General features: G+C 44.5%; 1 protein-coding gene across 3 annotated transcripts in view; it reads right to left on the bottom strand.

Annotated features, from left to right (window-relative positions):
* Positions 1-25,709, bottom strand: part of SHANK2 (SH3 and multiple ankyrin repeat domains 2) — a 391,791-nt gene that overhangs the window by 3,925 nt on the left and 362,157 nt on the right. For all 3 annotated transcript variants that reach the window (XM_066583524.1, XM_066583525.1, XM_066583526.1), the window contains one exon: positions 17,284-19,678. In XM_066583524.1, the coding sequence (XP_066439621.1) occupies positions 17,284-19,678 (2,395 nt within the window). The remainder of the gene's footprint in view (positions 1-17,283; positions 19,679-25,709) is intronic.

Here is a 25,709-nt window from a genome sequence, read left to right as displayed (position 1 = left end):
ACATCCTAGTATACTAAAGGAAGCAGCAGAGGTAATTGCTGAACCATTCACTATAATCTTTGAAAATTCCTGGAGAACAGAAGTCTCAGAAGACTGGAAAAGGGCAAATGTTGTTCCTATCTTCAAAAAAGGGAAGAAGTTGGATCCAGGAAACTAGCATATTAATTTTTTTCTTCCCCACTTCTGCCTAAACTCAGAAATTCAAGCAACCTGATTGGTTGTTTGGGTTGGCTGATTCACAATCCCAGCAACCTGATTGGTTGTTTGAGTTGGCTATTATCACTGGGGGCCGCTGGGGCTGTTGAAGGGCGGCACTATTATCGCTGGGGCCACTGTCAGGGAGTCACTATTAACGCTGGGGCCACTGTGGGGGGTCACTGTTACCCCTAGGGCGGCTGGGGTGGGGGGCACTATTACCACTGGGGTATGTTTACATGTGGCAGAAATGGGCAGGGCTGTTCCAAAATAGACAGCATGCAGATTTTGTCTGCTTTTTGAATGCGGAAAAGCGGAATTTTCCACAGAAATTTCTGCTGTAAACATTCTGCAGTATTTCTGCATCCCAAAAGTGGTCAAAATCTGAACGCTGTCTATTTTGAAGCGGCCCTCTCCTTTTTAGAACGACGGGGGTAAAAATCATACATTGTGATAAGCTCCGCCCCCTGACATGTTGGCACTTTGCCATAATATGTGGGTTTTGGGTTGCAGTTTGGGCACTCGGTCTCTAAAAAGTTCACCATCACTGATATAGTATATCTTGACTTTAGTAAAGCATTTGACAAGGTATCTCATACCATACTTATTGAAAAAATTACCAAATATGGGATTGACAAGGCAACTGTTAGGTGGATTCACAACTGGCTGAGTGATCGTACTCAGAGTGGTCATAAATGGCTGCACATCCAAGTGGAAGAATGTATCAAGTGGGGGACCACAAGGCTCTGTACTAGGCCCAGTGTGGGTCAACATTTTTTTAAATGATCTGGAGGAGGGAATTGATGAGAAACTGATCCCATTTGCCGACAACACAAAGCGAGGAGGGATAGCTAACACTAGGGAAGAGAGGGAGAGTATTCAAAAAGATCTAGAAAAGCTTGAACAGTGGGCAGCGACTAACAGAATGGTATTAACAAGGAGAAATGCAAAGTCCTACATCTGGGCAAGAAAAATGAAAAAAAGCACATACGGAATGGGAGGAATTGGGCTAAGCAACAGCACATGTGAAAAAGACTTGGGTATACTAATAGATCACAGACTGAACATGAGTCAGCAGTGTGATGCAGCAGCCAAAAAGGCAAACACAATTCTGGCATGTATTAAGAGATGCATAGAGTCTAGATCACGTGAGGTCATTATCCCCTCTACTCTTCCTTAGTCAGACCTCATCTGGAATACTGTGTCCAGTTCTGGGCACCCCACTTTAAAAAAGACATTGACAAACTGGAGCAAGTTCAGAGAAGTTACCAAGATGGTGAGCGGTCTGCAAATCATGTCCTATGAGGAACGGTTAAATGATCTGGGTATGTTTAGCTTGCAAAAGAGAAGGCTGAGAGGAGACTTAATAGCTGTCTACAAATATCTGAAGGGCTGTCTCAGTGCAGAGGGGTCAGCCCTATTCTCATCTGCACAAGGAAAGACTAGAAGCAATGGGATGAAACTGAAAGGGAGGAGACACAGATTAGATATTAGACAGTGAGGGGGACCAATGAGTGGAACAGGTTGCCACAGGAGGTGGCGAGTTCTCCTTCAATGGAAGTGTTCAAACAAAGACTGGACAAACATCTGTCTGGGATGATGTAGTAAATCCTGCCCTGAGCAGGGGGTCGGACCTGATGACCCTGGAGGTCCCCTTCCAACTCTACTATTTTAGGATTCTAAGACTGTCTGACTGACCTTATATAACAGCCTATTTCCAGAGACAAATCATGTTGAAGCGGTTTATCTACAACTCTAAATTGCTTCACAGCCACTTTAAACTTCCTGGTCGTTTCTGACTAGGACATGTGACTACTCATTTAAGTGTGCGTCATTTCTGACATAATGGGGTTGTCGAACAAAAAAAAGTTGTTTATAGTTACATCCAACCCCTAACTAGAAATTTTTTGGGAGAAGTGTAAAAGCAAAAAAAACATTTCTATCCTCAGATACTCCGCAGCTAATACTACAATAGCATCCCCCGCTGTTTATGTCCCCAGATATTCCAGGAATAATGTTGGAATACTGCCCCCTGCTGTTTCTATCCGTGACTCTTTCAGGACTAATGTTGGAATTGCGCTCCCTGCTGTTCAGATTGAAGAACCTTTCTGTGTCCAATCCAGTTCAGTAAAGTCGTACCTACATAGTCGAGAACGTATGACTTCTGTGCGCATGTGAGATGCACAGAACTGTTGCATGTTCTATTAACCCATTGTTTCAAGGAATGTATTTACATGGGTAATTTTCTCTAACAACTATATGCTGCAAGATTTAAAAAAATCACAGCCCGGCCTATTTTTTTAGGTGATAACCCCCATTATTTCCAATGAGACCACATTAAAAAAAATTCTATCGCACTCCCATTCAGTTGTGATTTCCATGCAAGTACAACACTTTTTACAATTTTTTAACACACAATTTTCCTACCTGTGAATGATCGTTTGTACCGTGATGCAAGGAGTTCACAGGGAAAATCTCATGTATAAGATTCTAACATTGGTCCAAGTTTCATGGACAGATATTGCACTTGCCTGTGCAAATATAGCTTAAAAGTTTCAAGGTGGCGGCACCGACTCAGCCTTGCCTCTCTGCAGCAGGGTTGTCTCCTGTCTTATCACTTACTGAGTATCTCTTCTGACATCAGAGAAGACGCAGCAACTGCAGGAACAGTCGCTCATCACACCAGGGAGTCCTCCGTACCAAGGGGAGCAGAGAGGGAGGCAAGATTGGGCATGTGGAACAATTATTGAAGTAGAGACAACAGAAGCAGCAGGTGGCGCTATTCCAACATTAGTACTGGAAAATCTGGGGATAGAAGCAGCAGGTGGCGCTATTCCAACATTAGTACTGGAATAGAAGGGGATAGAAGCAGCAGGTGACGCTATTCCAACATTAGTACTGGAATATAAGGGGATAGAAGCAGCAGGTGACGCTATTCCAATATTAATTCTGAAATATCTGGGAATAGAAGCAGCAGGTGGCGCTATTCCAATATTAGTTCAGAAATATCTGGGAATAGAAGCAGCAGGTGGCGCTATTCCAATATTAGTTCAGAAATATCTGGGAATAGAAGCAGCAGGTGGTGCTATTCCAACATTAGCCCTGGAATATCTAGGGATAGAAGCAGCAGGTGGCGCTATTCCAACATTAGTACTGGAATATATGGGGATAGAAGCAGCAGGAGGCGCTATTCGAATATTAGTCCTGGAATATCTGGGGATAGAAGCAGCAGGTGGCGCTATTCCAACATTAGTACTGGAATATCTGGGGATAGAAGCAGCAGGTGGCGCTATTCCAACATTAGTACTGGAATATCTGGGGATAGAAGCAGCAGGTGGCGCTATTCCAACATTAGTACTGGAATATCTGGGGATAGAAGCAGCAGGTGGCGCTATTCCAACATTAGTACTGGAATATCTGGGGATAGAAGCAGCAGGTGGCGCTATTCCAACATTAGTACTGGAATATCTGGGGATAGAAGCAGCAGGGGGCGCTATTCCAATACTAGTTCTGAAATATCTGAGAATAGAAGCATCAGGTGGCGCTATTCCAACATTAGTCCTGGAATATCTAGGGATAGAAGCAGCAGGTGGCGCTATTCCAACATTAGTACTGGAATATAAGGGGATAGAAGCAGCAGGTGACGCTATTCCAATATTAATTCTGAAATATCTGGGAATAGAAGCAGCAGGTGGCGCTATTCCAACATTAGTCCTGGAATATCTAGGGATAGAAGCAGCAGGTGGCGCTATTCCAACATTAGTACTGGAATATAAGAGGATAGAAGCAGCAGGTGGCGCTATTCCAATATTAGTTCAGAAATATCTGGGAATAGAAGCAGCAGGTGGTGCTATTCCAACATTAGCCCTGGAATATCTAGGGATAGAAGCAGCAGGTGGCGCTATTCCAACATTAGTACTGGAATATCTAAGGATAGAAGCAGCAGGTGGCGCTATTCCAACATTAGTACTGGAATATATGGGGATAGAAGCAGCAGGAGGCGCTATTCGAATATTAGTCCTGGAATATCTGGGGATAGAAGCAGCAGGTGGCACTATTCCAACATTAGTACTGGAATATCTAGGGATAGAAGCAGCAGGAGGCGCTATTCCAATACTAGTTCTGAAATATCTGAGAATAGAAGCATCAGGTGGCGCTATTCCAACATTAGTCCTGGAATATCTAGGGATAGAAGCAGCAGGTGGCGCTATTCCAACATTAGTACTGGAATATAAGGGGATAGAAGCAGCAGGTGACGCTATTCCAATATTAATTCTGAAATATCTGGGAATAGAAGCAGCAGGTGGCGCTATTCCAACATTAGTCCTGGAATATCTAGGGATAGAAGCAGCAGGTGGCGCTATTCCAACATTAGTACTGGAATATAAGAGGATAGAAGCAGCAGGTGGCGCTATTCCAATATTAGTTCAGAAATATCTGGGAATAGAAGCAGCAGGTGGTGCTATTCCAACATTAGCCCTGGAATATCTAGGGATAGAAGCAGCAGGTGGCGCTATTCCAACATTAGTACTGGAATATCTAAGGATAGAAGCAGCAGGTGGCGCTATTCCAACATTAGTACTGGAATATATGGGGATAGAAGCAGCAGGAGGCGCTATTCGAATATTAGTCCTGGAATATCTGGGGATAGAAGCAGCAGGTGGCACTATTCCAACATTAGTACTGGAATATCTAGGGATAGAAGCAGCAGGAGGCGCTATTCCAATACTAGTTCTGAAATATCTGAGAATAGAAGCATCAGGTGGCGCTATTCCAACATTAGTCCTGGAATATCTAGGGATAGAAGCAGCAGGTGGCACTATTCCAACATTAGTACTGGAATATCTGGGGATAGAAGCAGCAGGTGGCGCTATTCCAACATTAGTACTGGAATATCTGGGGATAGAAGCAGCAGGAGGCGCTATTCCAATACTAGTTCTGAAATATCTGAGAATAGAAGCATCAGGTGGCGCTATTCCAACATTAGTCCTGGAATATCTAGGGATAGAAGCAGCAGGTGGCGCTATTTCAACATTAGTACTGGAATATCTAAAGATAGAAGCAGCAGGTGGCGCTATTCCAACATTAGTACTGAAATATCTGAGGATAGAAGCAGCAGGTGGCACTATTCCAACATTAGTCCTGGAATATCTAGGGATAGAAGCATCAGGTGGTGCTATTCCAACATTAGTCCTGGAATATCTAGGGATAGAAGCAGCAGGTGGCGCTATTCCAACATTAGTACTGGAATATCTGAGGATAGAAGCAGCAGGTGACACTATTCCAACACTAGTACTGGAATATCTGGGGATAGAAGAAGCAGGTGGCGCTATTCCAACACTAGTACTGGAATATCTGGGGATAGAAGCAGCAGGTGGCGCTATTCCAACATTAGTACTGGAATATCTGGGGATAGAAGCAGCAGGTGCCGCTATTCCAATATTAGTCCTGCAATATCTGGGGATAGAAGCAGCAGGTGGCGCTATTCCAATATTAGTCCTGCAATATCTGGGGATAGAAGCAACAGGTGGCGCTATTCCAATATTAGTTCTGAAATATCTGGGAATATAAGCAGCAGGTGGCGCTGTTCCAACATTAGTCATGGAATATTCAGGGATAGAAGCAGCAGGTGGCGCTATTCGAATATTAGTCCTGGAATATCTGAGGATAGAAGCAGCAGGTGGCGCTATTTCAACATAAAAAAAAGTTTGGTACTGTGTTAGCAAGTAGAGCAAAATGTGATTGTTCTCAGTAAGAGAAACCAAGTAATCTTGTATATATGATACCTCTTAATGGCTAAGCAAAATACATGATGCTATAGCGAGCTTTCAGACCTCTCAGGATCCTTCCTCCAGGCATAATGAAACACCTGGATGGGGTGCATGTTATATGAAGGCACAAACATAGCAAGACTAATTTGCACTTAAAACAATACCAGACAAGATGAGCAGAGAAGTAAATACTTATTTAGTCCACTGGTAAAGAATGTGACAGTTTTATGATGTCTCAATTGATGTTTGGGGGTCACAGGTCTGTGTGTTATCTCTCCTTCAGACCTGCAAATAAGGTAGATGAAACAATACCTCTTCAGCACCACCTATTGTATGCCAACATTTCTTCAAATCAATATATGACTTTTTACGATGTCTTTAAACACATGGAACAGATGAGTGTTATCACACTAAAAGGCAACTTCAAGTCGCAGGGTCACAGAAGAATGTGGCAATTTTTGATACTGTCAGGAATGGAATGAACTTCAGAGCAGGGTTCTTGCATCAGTGGAGAATATGAAAGGTCTGAAGGAGGTCAAGAGGGGTGTCCCTAAAGGAGAGCACCCAGGAGGTATGTGGAGACACCTGATGGGATGGCATTGTACCTCCCTAACGTAAGCACCTAGAAGGGGAGCTATTTCCAATCATTGTTTTAAAGACTTGGTAAAAAGTCATACCAAAATTTGAAGGAATGCTGTAATGTACCTTAAGATCGTCACACTGAAAACAATGGGAGATGCCCCACAATCCTACTTCCCCAAAGTGATGCGAGACATTTTGATATAAAAATGCCTTGCACCCATGGGGAATCGCACTCGTCCGTATGAAATTAGCCTTATAGCCGCGTCAAACACTTTTTCCTCTGCAATACTTTTGACAACTCTTCATCATTGAGTCAATGGAGCTGCATGCAACATGGATAATAAACAATATACTGGGTGAAAAAAAAAATCTCCTTTGCCATCTGGAAACCGTCAGTAAGCTGCTGCTCTATCTTGATGAAACTGCAGTTCTTGTATCTATTCAGCAACATAAGAGGTATCCTACCGGAATGGACTCTATCTTGAGGGAGGAGAATTGACCATCTCAAAACCAATCACCTGCTGGGATGTAAAGCGCATGGCTGAAAGCAGATCGGCACTAATATAGATTTCAGCATACCCTTTGATACGGTTCTCGGACCCTTCGTTATGTCATAGGACACCTTTACAAGGGTTGTCATCATGCAACAAACCCTTGAACCTACACCTGTCTCCTGCAGCCTTCTGTGGCAACTGGATGCCCATTTGTGGATGATAATTTGTAGCCTGCTTGTTGATTGTTTGAATATCTATTCGGTGGCCTTCCGTTTGGAAGTTCCATCGCAGATCCGACACAAAATAGCGGAAGAAATAGCTTTAATCTTCCGGTCAAGTGCTGGGCAGCTGAACGGAAACCACACGGACCTTATTGTAGTTTTTAATCACCGTTGCTGTGTCAGGGACTTTTTGCAGGACACGTTTTATGGATCAACTTATGGTACAATCAAATTTATCGATTTCTGTTGCCATTTTTTATAAGGCAAAAAAATCCGCAATGGTCACCATGTTTTTTGTATTTTTTTTACAGCATGCACTGTGCGGGCTAAATGTACTAATTTTTCTGTGTGTCATTATGAACGCGGCGATACCAGATTTGTGATGGTTATTTTATTTTCGTCCCACTAGGGGACTTTAATTTCACCACACTTGATCATTTCTATAATACCGTGCAATACTTTAGTATAGCAGTGTATTATATTGCCCCTGACTGCACGTCATAGACCACTGTAGCTGGCAGACCCGGAGGCCATATTCGCAGTCTGCAGCGTTATTTTTCACTCACAAAAATGGAAACCTGTCGGAATGGAAACAAGTGGAAAGCCGTCTGATGGGGTTTCAAATAGATGAAAAGCTATTTAAAATCAATGGATAATAAAATGGATGTTTTTGTTTTATTTCAGTTTATCTCCTCCAAAAATGAAGTGGAAACCCTGAACTGAGTCCTAACACAGATGTGAGGCCCCTTAACGGCATGTGGACGGTTGTTGAGGGGGTTAATAGAGCCCTGCACGTCTCCGTACACAATGGTGTCACTGGCTGATCATTCCTCTCTCTCACCCTCTATCAGAATGGGTAAAAATACATCTTTGTTTCCGATGCCACAGCGGTGATGTCATCAACTGCCCATGTGGTGACTGCGGCCATTGGGTCATGTGTGGGTTAGCCTGTGATGTCATCACAGCAGCACTAGAAAAAAAAAAGGACCATTGGTGAGCAGCAACATGGAGAGGTGAATTATGCTTTTATTACATTTGCGGGGCCTTATTCAGAGGAGCAAGTCTGATATTGGTGTGCAAAAAGCAGATGAATTGCAGTCTGCGTTGTGTGTGTCGGGTTTTCTGTTACTTCTGTGTGTCATTTGGTTTCCTCATGCTTTAAAAAAACCTAATTCTTTTTTTGTAGCGTTGCTTAGCAACAATCTTTGAACATCGGAGCGCACATGGATGTCACGTGTGCGCGCCACTAACTTTCTGAATTTCTTTATGGGCTGCGCGGTTTGTGAAGTCATTGCGCTCGTGGACAAGAAATAAGCTCATCTGAAGTTCAAATTCACACAAGTATAAAAACTCGGCTGTATTGTTACCACAATGAACATATATTTTGCTATCCTAGTGTGATTCTGTAAGTGCTCCGTGGGGGGCAGTCTGTTCTGCATGTGCCGCGTGTGTGTGTGTGTGGGGGGGGGGGGGCGGTCTGTTCTGTATGTGCTCCGTGGGGGGAGGTGGGCACGGTCTATTCTGCATGTGCTCCGTGGGGAGGTGGTCTGTTCTGTATGCGCTCTGCGAGGGGAGCGCCATCTGTTCTGTATGTGCTCCATGGGGGGGGGCTCAGTCTGTTCTGTATGTGCTCTGCGGGGGGCGGTCTATTCTCTATGTGCTCTGCGTGGAGGCGGTCTGTTCTGTATGTGCTCCGTAGGGGGAGGGGGGCGCGGTATGTTCTGTATGTGCTCCGTGGGCGGGGGGCGGTCTGTTCTGTATGTGCTCCGTGAGGGGGCGGTCTGTTCTGTATGTGCTCCGCGAGGGGGCAATCTGTTCTGTATGTGCTCCGTGAGGGGGCGGTCTGTTCTGTATGTGCTCCGCGAGGGGGCAGTCTGTTCTGCACGTGCTCCGTGTGTGTGTGGGGGGGCGGGCGGTCTGTTCTGTATGTGCTTCGTGGGGGGAGGTGGGCACGGTCTATTCTGTATGTGCTTCGTGGGGAGGTGGTCTGTTCTGTATGCGCTCTGCGAGGGGAGCGCCATCTGTTCTGTATGTGCTCCATGGGGGATGGGGGGGGCTCAGTCTGTTCTGTATGTGCTCTGCGGGGGGCGGTCTATTCTCTATGTGCTCTGCGTGGAGGCGGTCTGTTCTGTATGTGCTCCGTGGGGAGGTGGTCTGTTCTGTATGCGCTCTGCGAGGGGAGCGCCATCTGTTCTGTATGTGCTCCATGGGGGGGGGGGGCTCAGTCTGTTCTGTATGTGCTCTGCGTGGAGGCGGTCTGTTCTGTATGTGCTCCGTAGGGGGAGGGGGGCGCGGTATGTTCTGTATTTGCTCCGCGGGGGGGCGGTCTGTTCTGTATGTGCTCCGCGAGGGGGCGGTCTGTTCTGTATGTGCTCCGCGAGGGGGCGGTCTGTTCTGTATGTGCTCCGCGAGGGGGCGGTCTGTTCTGTATGTGCTCCGCGAGGGGGCGGTCTGTTCTGTATGTGCTCCACGAGGGGGCGGTCTGTTCTGTATGTGCTCCGTGAGGGGGCGGTCTGTTCTGTATGTGCTCCGCGAGGGGGCGGTCTGTTCTGTATGTGCTCCATGGGGGGGCGGGGGGTGGCGCGGTCTGTTCTGTATGTGCTCTGTGGGGGGCGGTCTGTTCTCTATGTGCTCCGCGTGGAGGCGGTCTGTTCTGTAGGTGCTCCGCGAGGGGGCGGTCTGTTCTGTATGTGCTCCGCGAGGGGGCGGTCTGTTCTGTATGTGCTCCGCGAGGGGGCGGTCTGTTCTGTATGTGCTCCGCGAGGGGGCGGTCTGTTCTGTATGTGCTCCGCGAGGGGGCGGTCTGTTCTGTATGTGCTCCGCGAGGGGGCGGCCTGTTCTGTATGTGCTCCGCGAGGGGGCGGCCTGTTCTGTATGTGCTCCGCGAGGGGGCGGTCTGTTCTGTATGTGCTCCGCGAGGGGGCGGTCTGTTCTGTATGTGCTCCGTAGGACGGGGTTTTTCTATTTTATGTCACCGCTATTCTCATCCAAAAAAAGAAACAGCTCCATGAAATAAAGACAATATAGAGATGTCCGTTTCTGGGGGTTTTTTGGCCCGTGTTTCCATGGGAGACTCTGGTTCACGATTTGGATCTCTTCAAGCAATTTGTGTGTATAAATGGATATACATGGTATTTCATAAATATGGAAACACCCATGTTGAATGAAACAGTTTTGCAGAATGTCACTGCAGGACGAGGGGGAGGCCTGTTAGGCCACGTCACCAAAAGGATGGCCACTTTGAAAGCCGTTATCTTGGATTCAACTCTAATTTTTTCAGTGGGGAGACGGGTGTGTGATATATCAAACCGGCAGAGAAATTCACCACAAAAATGATGGTTGCTTCATTTTAACATAAATTTATTTGTTCTCATGCTAACACAGTGATATCTCTTCATTACAGGCGATGTGAAGGATGAGGTTACCTCAAGCAAAACGTGTTGAGATCGTCCTCCATCAGGTGTTACAGGAACTACAATTTATGGGTAGACAAAATCCACTATATGGAGGTACGGCTAACCCCGCATTCTTGAGACAGAGGGCAACATTGTGGCTCCTGCTGAATGAGGACAGACCAGCACTGATACTTCATCAGTTATGTTTTTTGATCATCCAGATTTTACTTTTCAGAGACTGAACCCATTTGTTGAATCCAAGATGGTGGCATTCAAAATGGCCGTCATTTTGGTGACATGGCCTAACAGGTCTCTCCCTTCCAACTTGTATGTAAAATTGAATCACCGTCTGCCAGTCTTCGTTCTACAGCATATTAGGTATTTTCAAACGTTTGAGGTTCCCTGCTGCAAGCAGCACATTGATTACTATGGGCCCGTGTGCCATCAGTCTAGTCCTTGTAGGCTGTAGAAGAGAGGAGACCACGGCACTCGCAAAGACAACCCAAGGGATAAAAATCCACTCGGGGGGGGGAATTATTTCCAAGACTTAAGCGTCAGCAATAAATGCAATGCCACCCTAAGGGCTATGGACCTACGCCCCATAAAACATGCAAAGTAGAAGAGTGGAGGAGGTGGCATCATAAAATGATGCAGAAAGTTATGTCATACAAAGGAACATGTTTATTGCGTCCAAGTTAGGATAGGCAACGTTTCGACCTATAATTAGGTATTTTTTTAAGCCAAATAACATAAGGATCAGGATATGCAGTCCATGTTCCACTGGATAACATAAGGATCAGGATATGCAGCACATTGATTACTATGGGCCCGTGTGCCATCCGTCTAGTCCTTGTACACTTGGCCAGCACATGGACGGAAAATCTGCTAGTGTGAATTAGCCCTAAAGGTGGCGAGCAGCGCAAAAAGCAAAGGGAATAATGCAGAAAAGCTAAATCTGGCGTTGCAGCGCTGAGCGGTTTCACGATAGACAGAACCTAACATACTTGTAACAAAGCGGGTACGTTTTTCACAGCATTTTACGGGGTCCGAGAACCGGAAGAAGTTACAGGGCTTGTTTGATTTCTGCTTATAAAGAGCCGTCAGAGTAATCCGGCAATGAACCAGTTAACGGTAACCTCTTGTGTCCGAGCCCGGTCCCATCCGGATTTCCAGATATTGATTTGCAGTTAGTTTTGCTGGTGGCGCTCTAACAGAGTGACAGCCTGTCAGCGGGAGTGATTGATGACCGCCATGTGACTAGATCGCTCCCTCTGACACGCTGGGGGGGGGTTTGGGTTCTCAGGACTCATTTTTCAGACTCTCCAGAGACCCCGGATTATTATGAAATATTGTGTTTCTGTGCTTAATCTGCAGTAAAATCCACAAGATACACATCTGTGGAGAACTGCGATATCTATGGGACTAAAGCAATAATATAAAACCTGTGAGGAATATCCGGCTGCAGCGTTCCTGACCAAAAAGTGCGCAAATAATAAAAGAATAAATTTGAAAAAAGACGAGAAACGCGTACTTTGTTACTTTGTTGTGTCATCCCACATGTGCCAAAATGCTGTGGGTCGCGGTCAGGAAACACCGTGCAGCACAATCTTTGTAACCAATAAGCAGTTGGGCGGTTCATAGTAACTTTGGTGCTGAATTCAAATATGATCTCCTTTTTTTCTGCCACGTAAGGTTTTCCAATTATGGAGAATAATGTAATCCAATGCCGTTGTATTGTATTTTTTGGATGTGCCTATACAATTCATCCAGTCGGCACAAAAGTGATTGTGCAACTATTTTGCAATCGCTGTTACACACTGTGCGCTGACTGAACGATATAAGGGTAGGTTTATGTAACATATAGGGGATGTTTCCACGTGGCATAAACACTGCGGATCATCCACCAGTAAGTTGTAATTAATGTTCTGTGTTTACAGGTCATTGGTTAGACTAAATGAAAGAATCAAAATCATAACTCAAAAATACATGTTTAGTATCGCTGCGTCCGTAAAAGTCTGGTCTATCAAAGTAATGTATTATTTACCCCGCATGGTGAACGTCAGAAATGTGCTTTTTTGGTCATTCTGAGAAAAATGCAACAATAAGCGATCAAAAGTCGCATGCATTCCAAAACGGTACTACCGCAAACTACAAGAAATGAGCCCTCTCACAGCTATGTGGACGGAAAGATAAAAAAGTTATTGTGCACAGAATATGGCAGCAGAAAATTATTTTTTTTTAATTAAATGTCTTAAAAAAAAATACAAGTAGTACAGCAACCCCCCCCCCCCCAAAAAAAAACTACAAGTCTTGTATCGTAGTAATCGTACTGACCCGTAGAATAAAGTTATCATGTCATTTTTGTTGCAGTTTGTGCGCCGTAGAAACAGGAAAGATGGCGGAATTTGGTTTTTTTTTTGCATCTTACTCCACTTTGAGCTTTTTAAAAGTTTTTCAGTACATTATATGGTATATTAAATATTACCATTGAAAAATACAACTCGTCCCACAAAAAACAAGCCCTCATACAGCGACGTCGACAGATAAATAAAGAAGTTACAGTTTAAAAAAAATAAAGCTTGGTCACTAAGGGGTTAAATAACTTGACCATGAACCGTGCCGCTATTATTCAGTTTGACTCGCGGAATCAGCAGGTTTTAATTTTACAGAAACAGATCTATTACTTTCAGTTATGAAAAGTTTTAAGAAATTTGCTGCACAGTGAAATCTGTCTCTCGGTGAGGGGGGCCTTGTTGCCCGTAGCAACCAGAGCGCAGCCTTCGTTTATAAAACTACTGTGGTAACATGAAAGCTGAGCAGCGATTGGCTGCGCTGGACAACAAGGACCATCATACTGAACGAGGCCCCGAAACTCCTCATGTCACACCATGGGGCAAAGAAATCAAACTGTCCAAGAGAAAATCTGTCTTTGTTACTATTAGCAACCAATCACAGTACAACTTTGATTTTCCACTAGCTAAATACAAAATGTAAGCTGCTCTGTGATTGGTTGCTACGGGCAACAGATTCTCTTACACAATTTTCTTCATGCCGCCATGTTTTTCGGCGTGCGCTTCTGGATACAATTACATTTCCCTCCGGTTTCTCGAGTTCCTTGCAGTTTAGAATGGAATCCTTCTGTCTTTGCTGCCAGGAAATCAGCTCTTTAACCATCGACGTCCTGGTGATCATGTGATAGACGAGAAGGGGTTGTGCCGAGACGGAACACCCCCTCTTATCCACCGGACTGGGGATCACTGCTAGGACCCCCACTGATCCTGAGGGGTCCTGAAGGTCCCCGCATGAATGGAGCACTGCAGGAGATAGAAGACTTCAAACGCTCGGCAGCTCTCCCTCTGAAATGAATGCCCCCCGCCTGTGAATAGGGGATTACGTTCTCTCTTGGCCCAACCCCTTTAAGGGTATGTCCACATGGCAGAATCATGGCAGAATTTTCTGCTGCGATTTCTGCCTAAAAAAAAACATATCAAAATTCACATCTTTCTGCCCCAGTTTTTGTTGCAGATCCGAATTTGCCCCAATCTGCCACAAAAATTTTCGGCAGATTTTGCAATTTTTTCTTTTAAGGTCTTAAATCACTGTGGAAATTTATATGGTGATTCGGCCGTGTGAACCCTAAAGATGTGCACCAAAATTTGCGTCAAAATCTGCACCATTTGATAATTTCAATAGAATTTAAATTGAACGGCTGAGATCCGATGCGGATCCACATCAAAGGGTGCAGGTCTTAGTTCGGATTTGTTGTGGATTCTTTCTGCTGCAAAAAGTCCATGAGTGAAGCCTTATAGACTATAATGGAGCCGCGTATTAGAATTACATGGAGGGCACACAACCCAAAAATATACTGGTATGTGCCAAGCCTTCCACAGAAAATGCTGGAGTCACTGATCCCTGCAGTTCTGCACTCCGCCACTAGGCCACCAGCCAAATGCAACCAAGAGGTGACACTTTGAAGCATCTTCGATGCTGGCACCTCGTGCCTCATATACTCTAACCCTTCTGCAGCCTTTCCTGTTTTTTTTTTTCCTCCATCATCCAAGCTTTAAGATAATTAGTTAACCATAATAATTCTGCCAAGGGCAAGCGCTCAGGTATTATTAGCCCCTCGGGCTTTGATAAGGTTGTACAAAGTTTAATGGAAATGATTTGGCACATCAGAAGTCTACAGAGAAGATTCCCCGAGGACAGACCGCCTCGGCACAAATGTGAGGTTTGAAGTTCTCTTTTTTAGTCTTCCATATTTTTTTTTAGGCAATTCATGAATTTACATATCAAAACCTGGAGATGGAGAACGTCTTGAAATCTCCCTGTATCTGAGGGCTGTTGATGGCCATAAGCATAAAATGGCTCAGCGGGGACATCACTGTGCATACGTTATCTGTAGGATTACACGGGCATGTAGGCAGATGGACCTTCTATGAAGAGTTGTATTCCCTAACCATCAGCTACAAAAGCGTCAAAGGAACGGCTGATGCCAAAGTATCCAGCTTACATGGAAAAATGAGAAATGCTACCTGGATATTGGGGCAATGCGCCAGGCCATAGACACGTGGCCTACAGGGAAGGCATCTACACCTTCGTCTAGGTTACGTTACTCATATTACACGTCCAGAATCCATGTTGATGACTGCTCCTCCTTTTACGGTCACAATAGCTGGTTACAGTTCTGCTGAACGACCTAGGATGATCTACATTCAATTCCACAGAAGACCGGAGGTACTTGTTGGCTGCGCCCGTGCGCCAGACGAAGATCTACGTCAGCAAGTATAGATTTCTGCTACAACTTATGTCAGTTTCTGGAGAGAAATCTGAAAGGCATGCACGGTTTTAGAAAAGTGGTGAGCAGGATGCAAAAAGTCACAAATTTTAGTGCAAATATGCCGTAAGCCAAAATCTGAGACTTTTATACATAAACTTTCCCTTGAGTTGTATGGCGAGGCATGCATCGACCCACTTAAAGTAGGGTGGGGGGAAAGGGACTTGTTATTTGTATAGCACCAACTTATTCCGCATCGCATTCAGGTAATTTATTTATTACTCATTTGCCGACCATGCGGGGATTGAACTCGCAACCTTCAGGTCGTGAGCGAGCGCTTAGGACTGCATTTCTGCTCCATTACCATTTTGCGCTACACAAGGCCCCTAGTAATTAGTGAAGTAGAATTGCCTTAGCCCAAGTGAGTAAGGCCGGCTGTCCACGGGCCATGTGAAGTCCCGCGGCAGATCTCCACCATGGAAGCCACCGCCCGGGAGCAGGAGCCGCCGCTGAATCTCCGCCGGTCAGCCCTATCTGATAGATAGGCTGGCCGCGGATAATCGGGGCAATTTGCTGCATGCTCCGAATTGCCCGCCACGAGCGTAGAATCGCAATGATTCTCTGCTCGTGGACAGGGGCTGGCGCTTTCCATAGCAATGCTATAGAAAGCGTTGGCCGACGTGATTCACTGCCGTGGACAGGGGGCCTAAGGCTATGTTCATACCGTAGAATCTTCAGCATTGATTCTGCCTGTAAAGCCATGGCAGCAATCCACAGCTATTCCGCCGCAGTTTTTGCTGTGGATCTCCCCACAGATTTAGCTCTGTCAATGCCCAAAATCAATGCACGGAATTACCGCATGACGTGACGGGCCTTTTTATTGATGGCGATCTGCATGGAAACGCTTTGGACTTTTGCAAGCAGATTTTGTCCATTAACAGGGCTAAATCCACTTGCGGATCCGCGGTAAAAACCACTGCAAAATAGCGGTTGATTCACTCCCTAATATTACAAGCAGAAGATTCCACTGCGTGAACATAGCCTAACACTTTAAAAGGACCTGTCATCTCAATGTCAGTAGGCTGTCTGCACAGCTTTGCAGCTGTGGTCCTGCTGACTCTATCGCTGCCTGTCTTATTTATTCATAGTCTTCCACTTTTGCCCTTTCGGGCTCCTTAGATTTGGCTCCTGGTGCTGTGACTCTGTGAAAGTGGCCTGTCTACTTTGCTCACAGTCAGGTTTTTGTGTCCCATTGGCGTTGCCTGTTGACATAGAACAGTAGGGATCACCAAGTTGACAGTCACAATGCCAGAAGCAGAATCTAGGAAAAGCCCAAACAAGCAAATGCCGATGAGTATGATGAAAAGGTATAGAGTGACAGAGTTAATGGGACCGCAACTGCAAAGCTATGCAGCTAGCCCCATTGATATAGTGACATGAACGGTCCTCCTAATAACTTTGCATCCTGTCGTAGGAGACAAGATACATGAGGAGATCTAAGAATTACAGATTTATAGGACAACTATAACATTGTGCCTGTAGATCTAGAACCATGTTCTCCTATGGATCCACTGGTGACTGCTACCGACTGTATGCACCTCTTATAGTTGCACCAGCTATATCTTTCCAAACATTAGGCGTTTACCGGTCGTACAATTTCAGCGCTGGTTACTAAGAGGTACTAATGAATACCCACTATTTCTAGGCAGCCAAAGATATTTTGGTGTTTTGCTGTATGATTTTCCATGTTCTTTTATACCCCAATAATACAACAATTAAATCTCCTGCCATAAATGCTCTGGAATGACCTTGGTGGAGGGAATAATACATGAAAAGTGTTTACGGTACCTTGTGCTGAGACCTGCGGTTTTCATTCCAGTTGGCGAATCTAATCCCTCTCCCGACTTTGTGACCTTTTCTCTGTTCATTTGTTGCAAAATGGAATTTAATTCACTAATAACATTGGCTTTGGGACTTGGCATGACTAGGCTTTTCATCTCTGGGGCATCGCCCCATAACTTGGAGGTCCTTAGTTGCCCAGCTTTGGATATACTGGGCTGCATCCCTAGCGGAGGTGGTGGCGGTGGTGCCGGAGGAGGGATAACAAAAGTGTCTATGGTTTCTTCCAGAACGGCGTCCTTATAAAGTGCATTGCTTTTGTTGATTATGGGCTTGACTTTTGGCTTCGGAGGTACTGGGGGCTTGTCCACTAGAAACGCTTGCCCATCTGCATAGACTGTACATGTGTCCAAATTTTCACCACCCTCTGAGGATAAGGTAGATATGCTGGAGACGGTGGAAATAGTGCTTGTCGTCTCTAGGTGGTGGTCACTGCCACTGCGGCTGTCCACCTCCTCAATCCCAGAGTCTGTGACATTATCAAAACTTTCTGGCTGCGGCATGTATGAGGCTGGCAGGCAGTTCGACAGAGCCCCAGGCTTTTTACTTTCTAAAGAATTAGAGGCAACATTGGGATGATACGAACCAGGAAGGAGGGTGCCGGCTTTCCTCTGCATCAACAAGTCCGCCAGTGCCGCTGGTGGCATCCCAGAGACATCCTCTGGAATATCAAAACTGTTGGCAAATTCAAGAGGCGGAGGCAGTGGCTCAGTGAAGATAAAGTCCTCATCTACGTCTATTGAGGCAAAAGGTGGAGGAGGGATGCGGAATGGTAGGATGACCGGTTCATCCACTGAGCATAAAGATACAATGGCTTTACTAGGGGGCGCCGGCAGGCTGGCATCACTTGCTTTGGGTAATGCTTTTTCTACATTATCATTCGCTTCTGTTGCTGGAGTTGTTATAGTTGGATTCTCCGAAGAGGCCTCATTGTCTACCTCTTCGTTGTCAATAAGTACATCCTCTGTTTTGGTGGTGTCTACGGTATGTACCATAAGCAATCCGGCGGTCTTCTGTTGTGAGGTGTCCAAAATGTTGATCAGCATATTCTTTTTCTCTTCGGGACGTTTTTCTTCCTTCGCCGTTTCTGTGTCGTGTTTACTTTCGGTCTCCTGTCTTTTTAAGACCCCACGTTGATTTTGCCTAGTAGAACTGCCAGCCGCGGCGGGAAATGAACTTTCTGCGTTAGGACGAAGCTTCGTGTCAATAAATAGAGGCTTGTTGAGATCAGACTTGTCAGTTTCCTTGGGGCTAGGACTGGATTGACCTTGCTCTTTCATGGCTCTGTCTCTAGCTGCTAATGCCAGTGCCAGCGGCGAATTAGGATCTAGTAACTTCCCTGTAACCGGATGCATGTAATTTCCAGAAACATTAATCCCTTTAGTTGTGTTGTTTTCATGTCCTTTTCCCTTTCCTGATCTCACGTTATTTGCATCCCCGTTGTTTCCGAAGGCATTAGCCGTTCTGCTTAAAATTAGGGAGGATGGGCCTACAAATTGCTTAAAGCTTTCTTCGTTACAGAACATTCCCTCATCGATGGACTTAGAGTGTCGTAACCTGGGACAAGGTATCGGTACACTTTCATCTCCCAGGTCTGTAGACAAGAATGCAGGGGAGTTTCGTCTAGCCTCTAATCTTTTTTCTCTGTCCCTTACTGCTCCAGCAATGGCTGCGGCAAACGGACTGCTGACGTTGAGGGAGTCGTCCGGCCGTAGCTGTCCTTGCTGCTCTGAGGTCTGAAGGTCCGTCTCCATGCTACTTCCCTGGCTGCTCTTTCCACTGCTGCTAGTCGAAGGTTCTTTGATGATGATGGTTGGGATGGGAATGGAACAAGTTTTCTCTGGGCTGTCTTCCACATTAGACTGTTTGACCAGCATGCCCTTCCGCCTAGCGGGTTTAGCTGGCACGAAAACGCCTTTATTTCCTAGCTTTCCAACTTCTGAGTAAGGGTTTTCGGGTAACTGACCTCTCTTATGTACAAAGTTCTGCTGGGATGACTTTTTAGAACTATATAGATCATCAGAGTCCAATGAAAACCTGTCTGTCTCGCGCCTGTAATACATACTCTTGTCTCCTCTCATTATTGTCCCCATGTTATCTGTTCGTACGGCCGGTAATGGAGACTTTGTGCCTGTAGTCTGGGCGAATGCAGGCTTGATGGTTCCGTATCCTCTTGTGGTTGGAGACTTCGGTGAATTAAATGGGGATGGTGAAGGAGGAGGCGGAGATGGAGGTAAAGTTGCTGGAGGGGGTGGAATATCTTCTGATGCGTCGGGCATGGATAAGCTTCTTGTAAACTTTAACATTGGCGGTGCCAAAAATTGTTTTTCTTCCTCCGTTATACCTAAAGAACACGAAGAACAGAGTATAAGATTGTTATAAAAGACTGTCCTTATAGAACCACCTAGTTACAAACAATGAGTCAGAAAAAACATAAGTCCTGGTGCCCTTTTGCACACATTTCTATACTGCTCCAGGGCATCTAAAACATGAAGGGAACTCTACAAATGGCCTCAATTAATAATCTTACACAGTTTGGCGTATGCATCTCCTATGCAAGCCTATTTGTCTCCATGGCTACAGACTATTAAACTACCCAATGTATGCTATCAAGTAGAGGACAGCTGGATGGAAATATGACTAAATAATTACACTAAACAGGATTAGTTTGGCATGAGAACTGTATAGAAAAACTGGTATAATATATATATTTTTTTTAATTAAGCTTTTTTTTTACAAAGTTGTTTCATTTTTGTTGCACCGGAACAATAAAACAAAAGTTGCAAATGTGAACATATCCTCCCTCAATGGACCATACATATAGTTTAGGCTTAAAGGGCTTGTTAACATAAAATCACAGGGCTTTATCTCTGTGACGTCATCCATTGCCTTTATGCAGCTGCATTACTTAGGCCATGTTGTAGTCAAGAAGACATACATTTAAAAAGTTTAAAAAAAAGTTTTTCAGGACTTTTCAAAAAAAAAAAAAAGTTATGGGCAAGGGAAGTAATAATACAGAAAAGTAAGACATACTTGCCTCCTTAAATGGTGCCAAGCTGCTCTTACACTTCCTGCTCAGGACAGGATGTGATGTCCTGACCATGGTCCTCAGCAGGAAGTGGAATAGCAGCACGGTGCTCCCACCGATTGTAATGTGAGAGAAGCCGATGCTTTGACTTCCTCTTCTGACCACTGACAATGACATTTGGGCTGATGCACTGACAGCGGGCCAGACAATCAGCTGATGGAAGAGGGTCCCGAACGGCGGATCCCCGTCCATCAACCACTGATGACCTATACATGGGATAGGTCATCAGTCGAAAAAGCCCAGAATATCCCTTTAAAGAAGACCTGTCATGCCCTTATGTCATTAGGGTAGGCTGCATAGCTTTGCTGTCACAGTCCCATTGACTAACAATGCATTTATTTTTTTTTATACTCAACACTATTCCTCTGCTCTGCTCAGATACAGTTCCCAATGCTGTGAATGTGCCAAGTGGGTGGTCCCCACCATTCACTGCCAATAAGGGTCATCAGACTTGATGGACATTGGTAAGTGAGTACCGCTCCCACATTCACAGCACTAGGAGCTGAATTGAAGAAGAGCCCCTATAGGGGAACGGGGGGCATAAATAAAAGACAGGCATTGCTGCTGTCAGCAGGGCTGCAGGTACAGAACTATACAACTGGCCCCGCTGACATGAGGACATGTTAGGGCATACATGGATGAGAGATATTTTGTAGAAACCAGCCACAGGGACACTAGAGACCTAAAATTGGGAGCAATGTTAATTAACAACATCACAGCGAGCTGAAAATTAAGAATGAAATGTTGTATTTTATGAATCAAGAGAACATAATAATCTAAAAGCAATGTAAAAACCATAAACAGAATGAACATTTGCCATCCATTTTCCACTGACAAAGGTTCTGTTTCAAGTACTAGAAGCTTTGGTTGGACTTTTCAGTAGTCAGTACACGTTTGTGTGTGACGGTCCCTAAAAGTGAATGTCCATCCTTGAACACCATTTCGTTTTATTTTGTTTTACCTAAATAGGTTCAACTTACTGTTAGGCTTCATTTCTCAAAATATTTATAATGGTCAGAGCTCTCTATATAATATTTATTACAATATTCTGGCTACCTGCAGTCACCACCAGGGGGAGCTTACTGCATACAGATTATACATTGAACGCTATGAAAACATAGTATACAGTAAGATCCCCCTGGTGGTGGCAGCAGGTATATAGGCAGGAAATTTAGAGCCCTATATAGTGATTGGATCCACATTTTTCTGCTAGAAACGTATTAAAAAATGTATCAGCTCAGAATTTTGAACCTAAAAGCGACTTTATTCTAAAAAGGAGGACGTTCACTTTAAGGCTGAGGCTACATGGAGACTTCTGTAGTACAACTTTCCAATGTTAACTCTTAGGTGACAACTGCTAGCCGGAGACCATTGGGTTCCAGGCAACTTAAAGGGGTTATCCTATTAAAGATATTTAGGATAGATATTTATCTCCTACGCTAAATCCTGATTAGTGTGTGTGTGGGGGGGGGGGGGCCTGACAGCTGCGACCCGCAGCAATCTTGAGACAAGCACATCTAAAATGCCCCATGTGGATGGAGCAGCAGTGTACATGCTCTACCGCCACTCCATTCACTTCAATGGGACGGGCGGAAACTGATGTGCTTTGTAAACCCTCCCTTAGGTGAAAGGTGTGGTGGTCATATATGCGACAGTTGTTCCATTCACAAGTGTCGTTGGGCTATGCTGGTCTCAGGATTGTTGGAGGTCCAACCGCTGGGACCCTTAGCAATCAGACACTTATCACCAATCCTGCGAATAGCGAATAAAAGTATTTAATGGGAAAACCCCTTTAAGGTATTCCTATAGACTGGTTTCAGTGGCATTGCACTACAAAAAGTATCTATGAAGGCCCAGTCTAAAAAAAAGTTAAAAAGATTAAAAAAAATAGAAAAGCAGTAAATCTATATATGTATTTGAGTTGTCAAGTTGTTAGTAATTCTATTCATGTAGTTCAGTGCACCATCTTCTAGGCTTGAAACTATTTTCAAACCGTGACACCAAAGTCAAAGCAAAAAACACACATTTATTTTTTGTTCACGTCTCAAACAGACCACACGAGAGCAACAAGGACAAATGGGAAAGACATGTGAGGAAGAAAGATCAAAAAGTACAAATCTGACAAACGTTCGCTCATATTCGAGGCGGAGAGTAAAAGGACAGGAACGGATCCAGTGAGATCATATAGGAAAATAATTGTTCTTAAAGGGTTGTTTCCATAAGGTGACCCCTGTCCACTGAATACAAGCGGAACCGAAGTGATTGGCTGATCACAGCCTAAGGAGGGGCTGCGCTGATGAGACGAGCTCTTTGGGAGAAGACAAATATACCTACTTCTATCCAAAGTGATATTCTAAAGTGCTGCAAGAAGTCAAAATGTGTCTACACAACAATGGGAGATGAGCCGTAACCCAACTCAATAGTACAAGCAACATTGTGTTACTGGAGGTGCGTTTACACAGAACAACTATTGGCCGAATAATGGCGTGAAAGAGCAAATTCAAACAATAGTAGTTCAGTGTTAACCCGGCCACCAACTGGGGGATGAGCTATAAGTCGCTTAGTTTCAGCTTACCAAAAAAACAGTCACTAAGTTGTTCTAAAGTCGTCTGGTGCAAAGTCACGGTTCGTGTTTGATTGGCTTGTGAACTGGTCAGACCACACATGGAATATTGTGGAGAGTTTTGGGCATCGGTACTCAAGAAGAATATATCAGAGCTTGAGTGGGTACAAAGGCGGGCAACTAAAGTAATAAACGGAATGGGTGGACTACAATACCCAGGAGGATTATCAAAATTGGGGTTATTTAGGTTAGAAAAAAAGGTGGCTGAGGGGCGACCTAATAACTATGTATAAACATATCAGGGGTCATTACAGAGATCTCTCCCATCATCTATTATATCCAGGACTGTGACAAGGAGGCGCTCAAAGAACTATGTATAAATATAACAGGGGTCAATACAGAGAACTCTCCCATCATCTATTATACCCAGGACTGTAATAAGGGGGCGCTCTAATAACTATGTATAATATATCAGGGGACAGTACAGAGATCTCTCCCATCATCTATTATATCCAGGACTCTGACAAGGAGGCGCTCAAAGAACTATGTATAAATATAACAGGGGTCAATACAGAGATCTCTCCCATAATCTATTATACCCAGGACTGTAACAAGGAGGCGCGCTAAGAACTATGTATAAATATAACAGGGGACAATACAGAGAACTCTTCCATCATCTATTATACCCAGGACTGTAATAAGAGGGCGCTCTAATAACTATGTATAATATATCAGGGGACAGTACAGAGATCTCTCCCATCATCTATTATACCCAGGACTGTAACAAGGGGGCGCTCTAATAACTATGTATAGATATATCGGGGATCAGTACAGAGATCTCTCCCATCATCTATTTATACTCAGGACTGTAACAAGGGGGCGCTCTAATAACTATGTATAATATATCAGGGGACAGTACAGAGATCTCTCCCATCATCTATTATACCCAGGACTGTAACAAGAGGGCGCTCTCTATGTCTAGAGGAAAGAAGGTATCTACACCAACATAGAAGGGGGTTCTTCACTGTAAGAGCAGTGAGACGATGGAACTCTGTCTGAGGACGTGGTGATGGGGAATTTAATAAGAGTTTAAGAAGTGGCTGGACGCCTTTGTGTTATAATATTACAGTAACCAATTACTGCAGAAGGGTCGGTGATCCAGGGAGTTAGTCTGATATCCAGACCTTTGGGTCGGGAAATAATTTTTTCCCTTAAATGAGTAAAAATTGGCTTCAACCAATTGTTTTTTTTTTTGGATCAACATTGAAGGAGGGAGTAATAGGCTGAACTGGATGGACATACAACACACTATGTTACTATGAACACATTTGCATGGAGATCACCTATATGAATGATATCTCGGCAAACTCATCGTTATATGTAAAAGCAAACGAGCGACTGCTGTTTATACACTTCAAGGACTTTTCTCAGCGACTACTGTAACTGAACGATGATTGCTCAGAGTAAAGGTATCTGAACATACAGCTTAGAAAGCAAGCCGTTTCTGCTTCAACCCCTTTGGCAATTAATGCATTGGCTATTTGGAACTTAGACGGAGGATCTTAGACTGTCGCTAGCAGGTAGCAGGTTATTCTACACTTCTATTGATCTGTGGAGTAGATGCCCATATGCATATACAATGATAGTTACTGGCAAAATATTAATACTTAGTGGGTCTCCTTTGGACCTAATGTTATTGGATACTCTCCATGGTATACTTTCTACTAACGACTGATACACTTCAGCTGGTATTTCCATCCATCCATCCTGCAAATGTCTTTTTCAAGTTCTCTCAAAGATGATGGATGCGGTTGATATTTCCTGACCCGATGTTCTAGATCATCCCAAAGATGTTCATTAGGTTCAGGTTGGTACTCTGTGCAGCCGGTCCAATTGTGGCACATCCATATCCTCAAACCAACGTAACACAGTGCTGGATTTGTGACAAAGAGCATGGTCTTGTTGGAAGTATGGCCAACCATTCTTAGAGTATTGCCACATTGTCGGCAGCACATTATTGTCTAGAATGTCCGAGTTCACGGTTCTTGGCACTGTAACTAATGGACAGAGACCAATCCACATAAAACATCCCGACTATAAACAGAACCTTTGCCAAATTTTGCACAACACACTCAGGCAAAAGACCATCCCCAAACATCCTCTACACCCAGGTATGTCCATCTGATTTGAAGCTGGTGTAGCATAATTCGTCACTCCATAGAACATTCTTGCATTGTGCAACTGTCTAATGACGAAGCTCCTTGCATCATTGTAGACGGGCCAATGCATCTTGAGAAAACTCAATAGACGTTTGCAGGAAGAATGGAGGGAAATACCAACCCAAGTGTATCAGACATTAGTAGAAAGTATGACAAGAAGAGTATCCGACCACCTTTGCTTCTAGTGGTTGGAGTTACTAGGTTATACAGTTTATCCATAAGTCTTGAAAACTGTACAGACGAAGCAGTCTGTCCATTATTTCCAACACACCACAAACTTGCCGCCTTAACACTGGCCAACATTTTTCATGAGATCACAAAAGGAGCTGAGTTTATCTAACTTGAAAGTAAAAGGGGCATTTCCATACGGTTGAGGGTGTCCCTAGGCAAAGCGGGGCCGGGTCACGGGACATTTCCAATGATATGGGGCAAGTGCTGTAATTGTGTATGGATTATGACGGAGGACAACTCCATTGTGTGACTGGTTACGTATATGGAGTACAAC

The sequence above is a fragment of the Eleutherodactylus coqui genome, chromosome 11 (genome assembly GCF_035609145.1).
Source record: "Eleutherodactylus coqui strain aEleCoq1 chromosome 11, aEleCoq1.hap1, whole genome shotgun sequence".
NCBI lineage: Eukaryota > Metazoa > Chordata > Amphibia > Anura > Eleutherodactylidae > Eleutherodactylus > Eleutherodactylus coqui.
The sequence above is the reverse complement of the archived record's forward strand: the minus strand, read 5'-3'. Positions and strand labels throughout refer to the sequence as shown.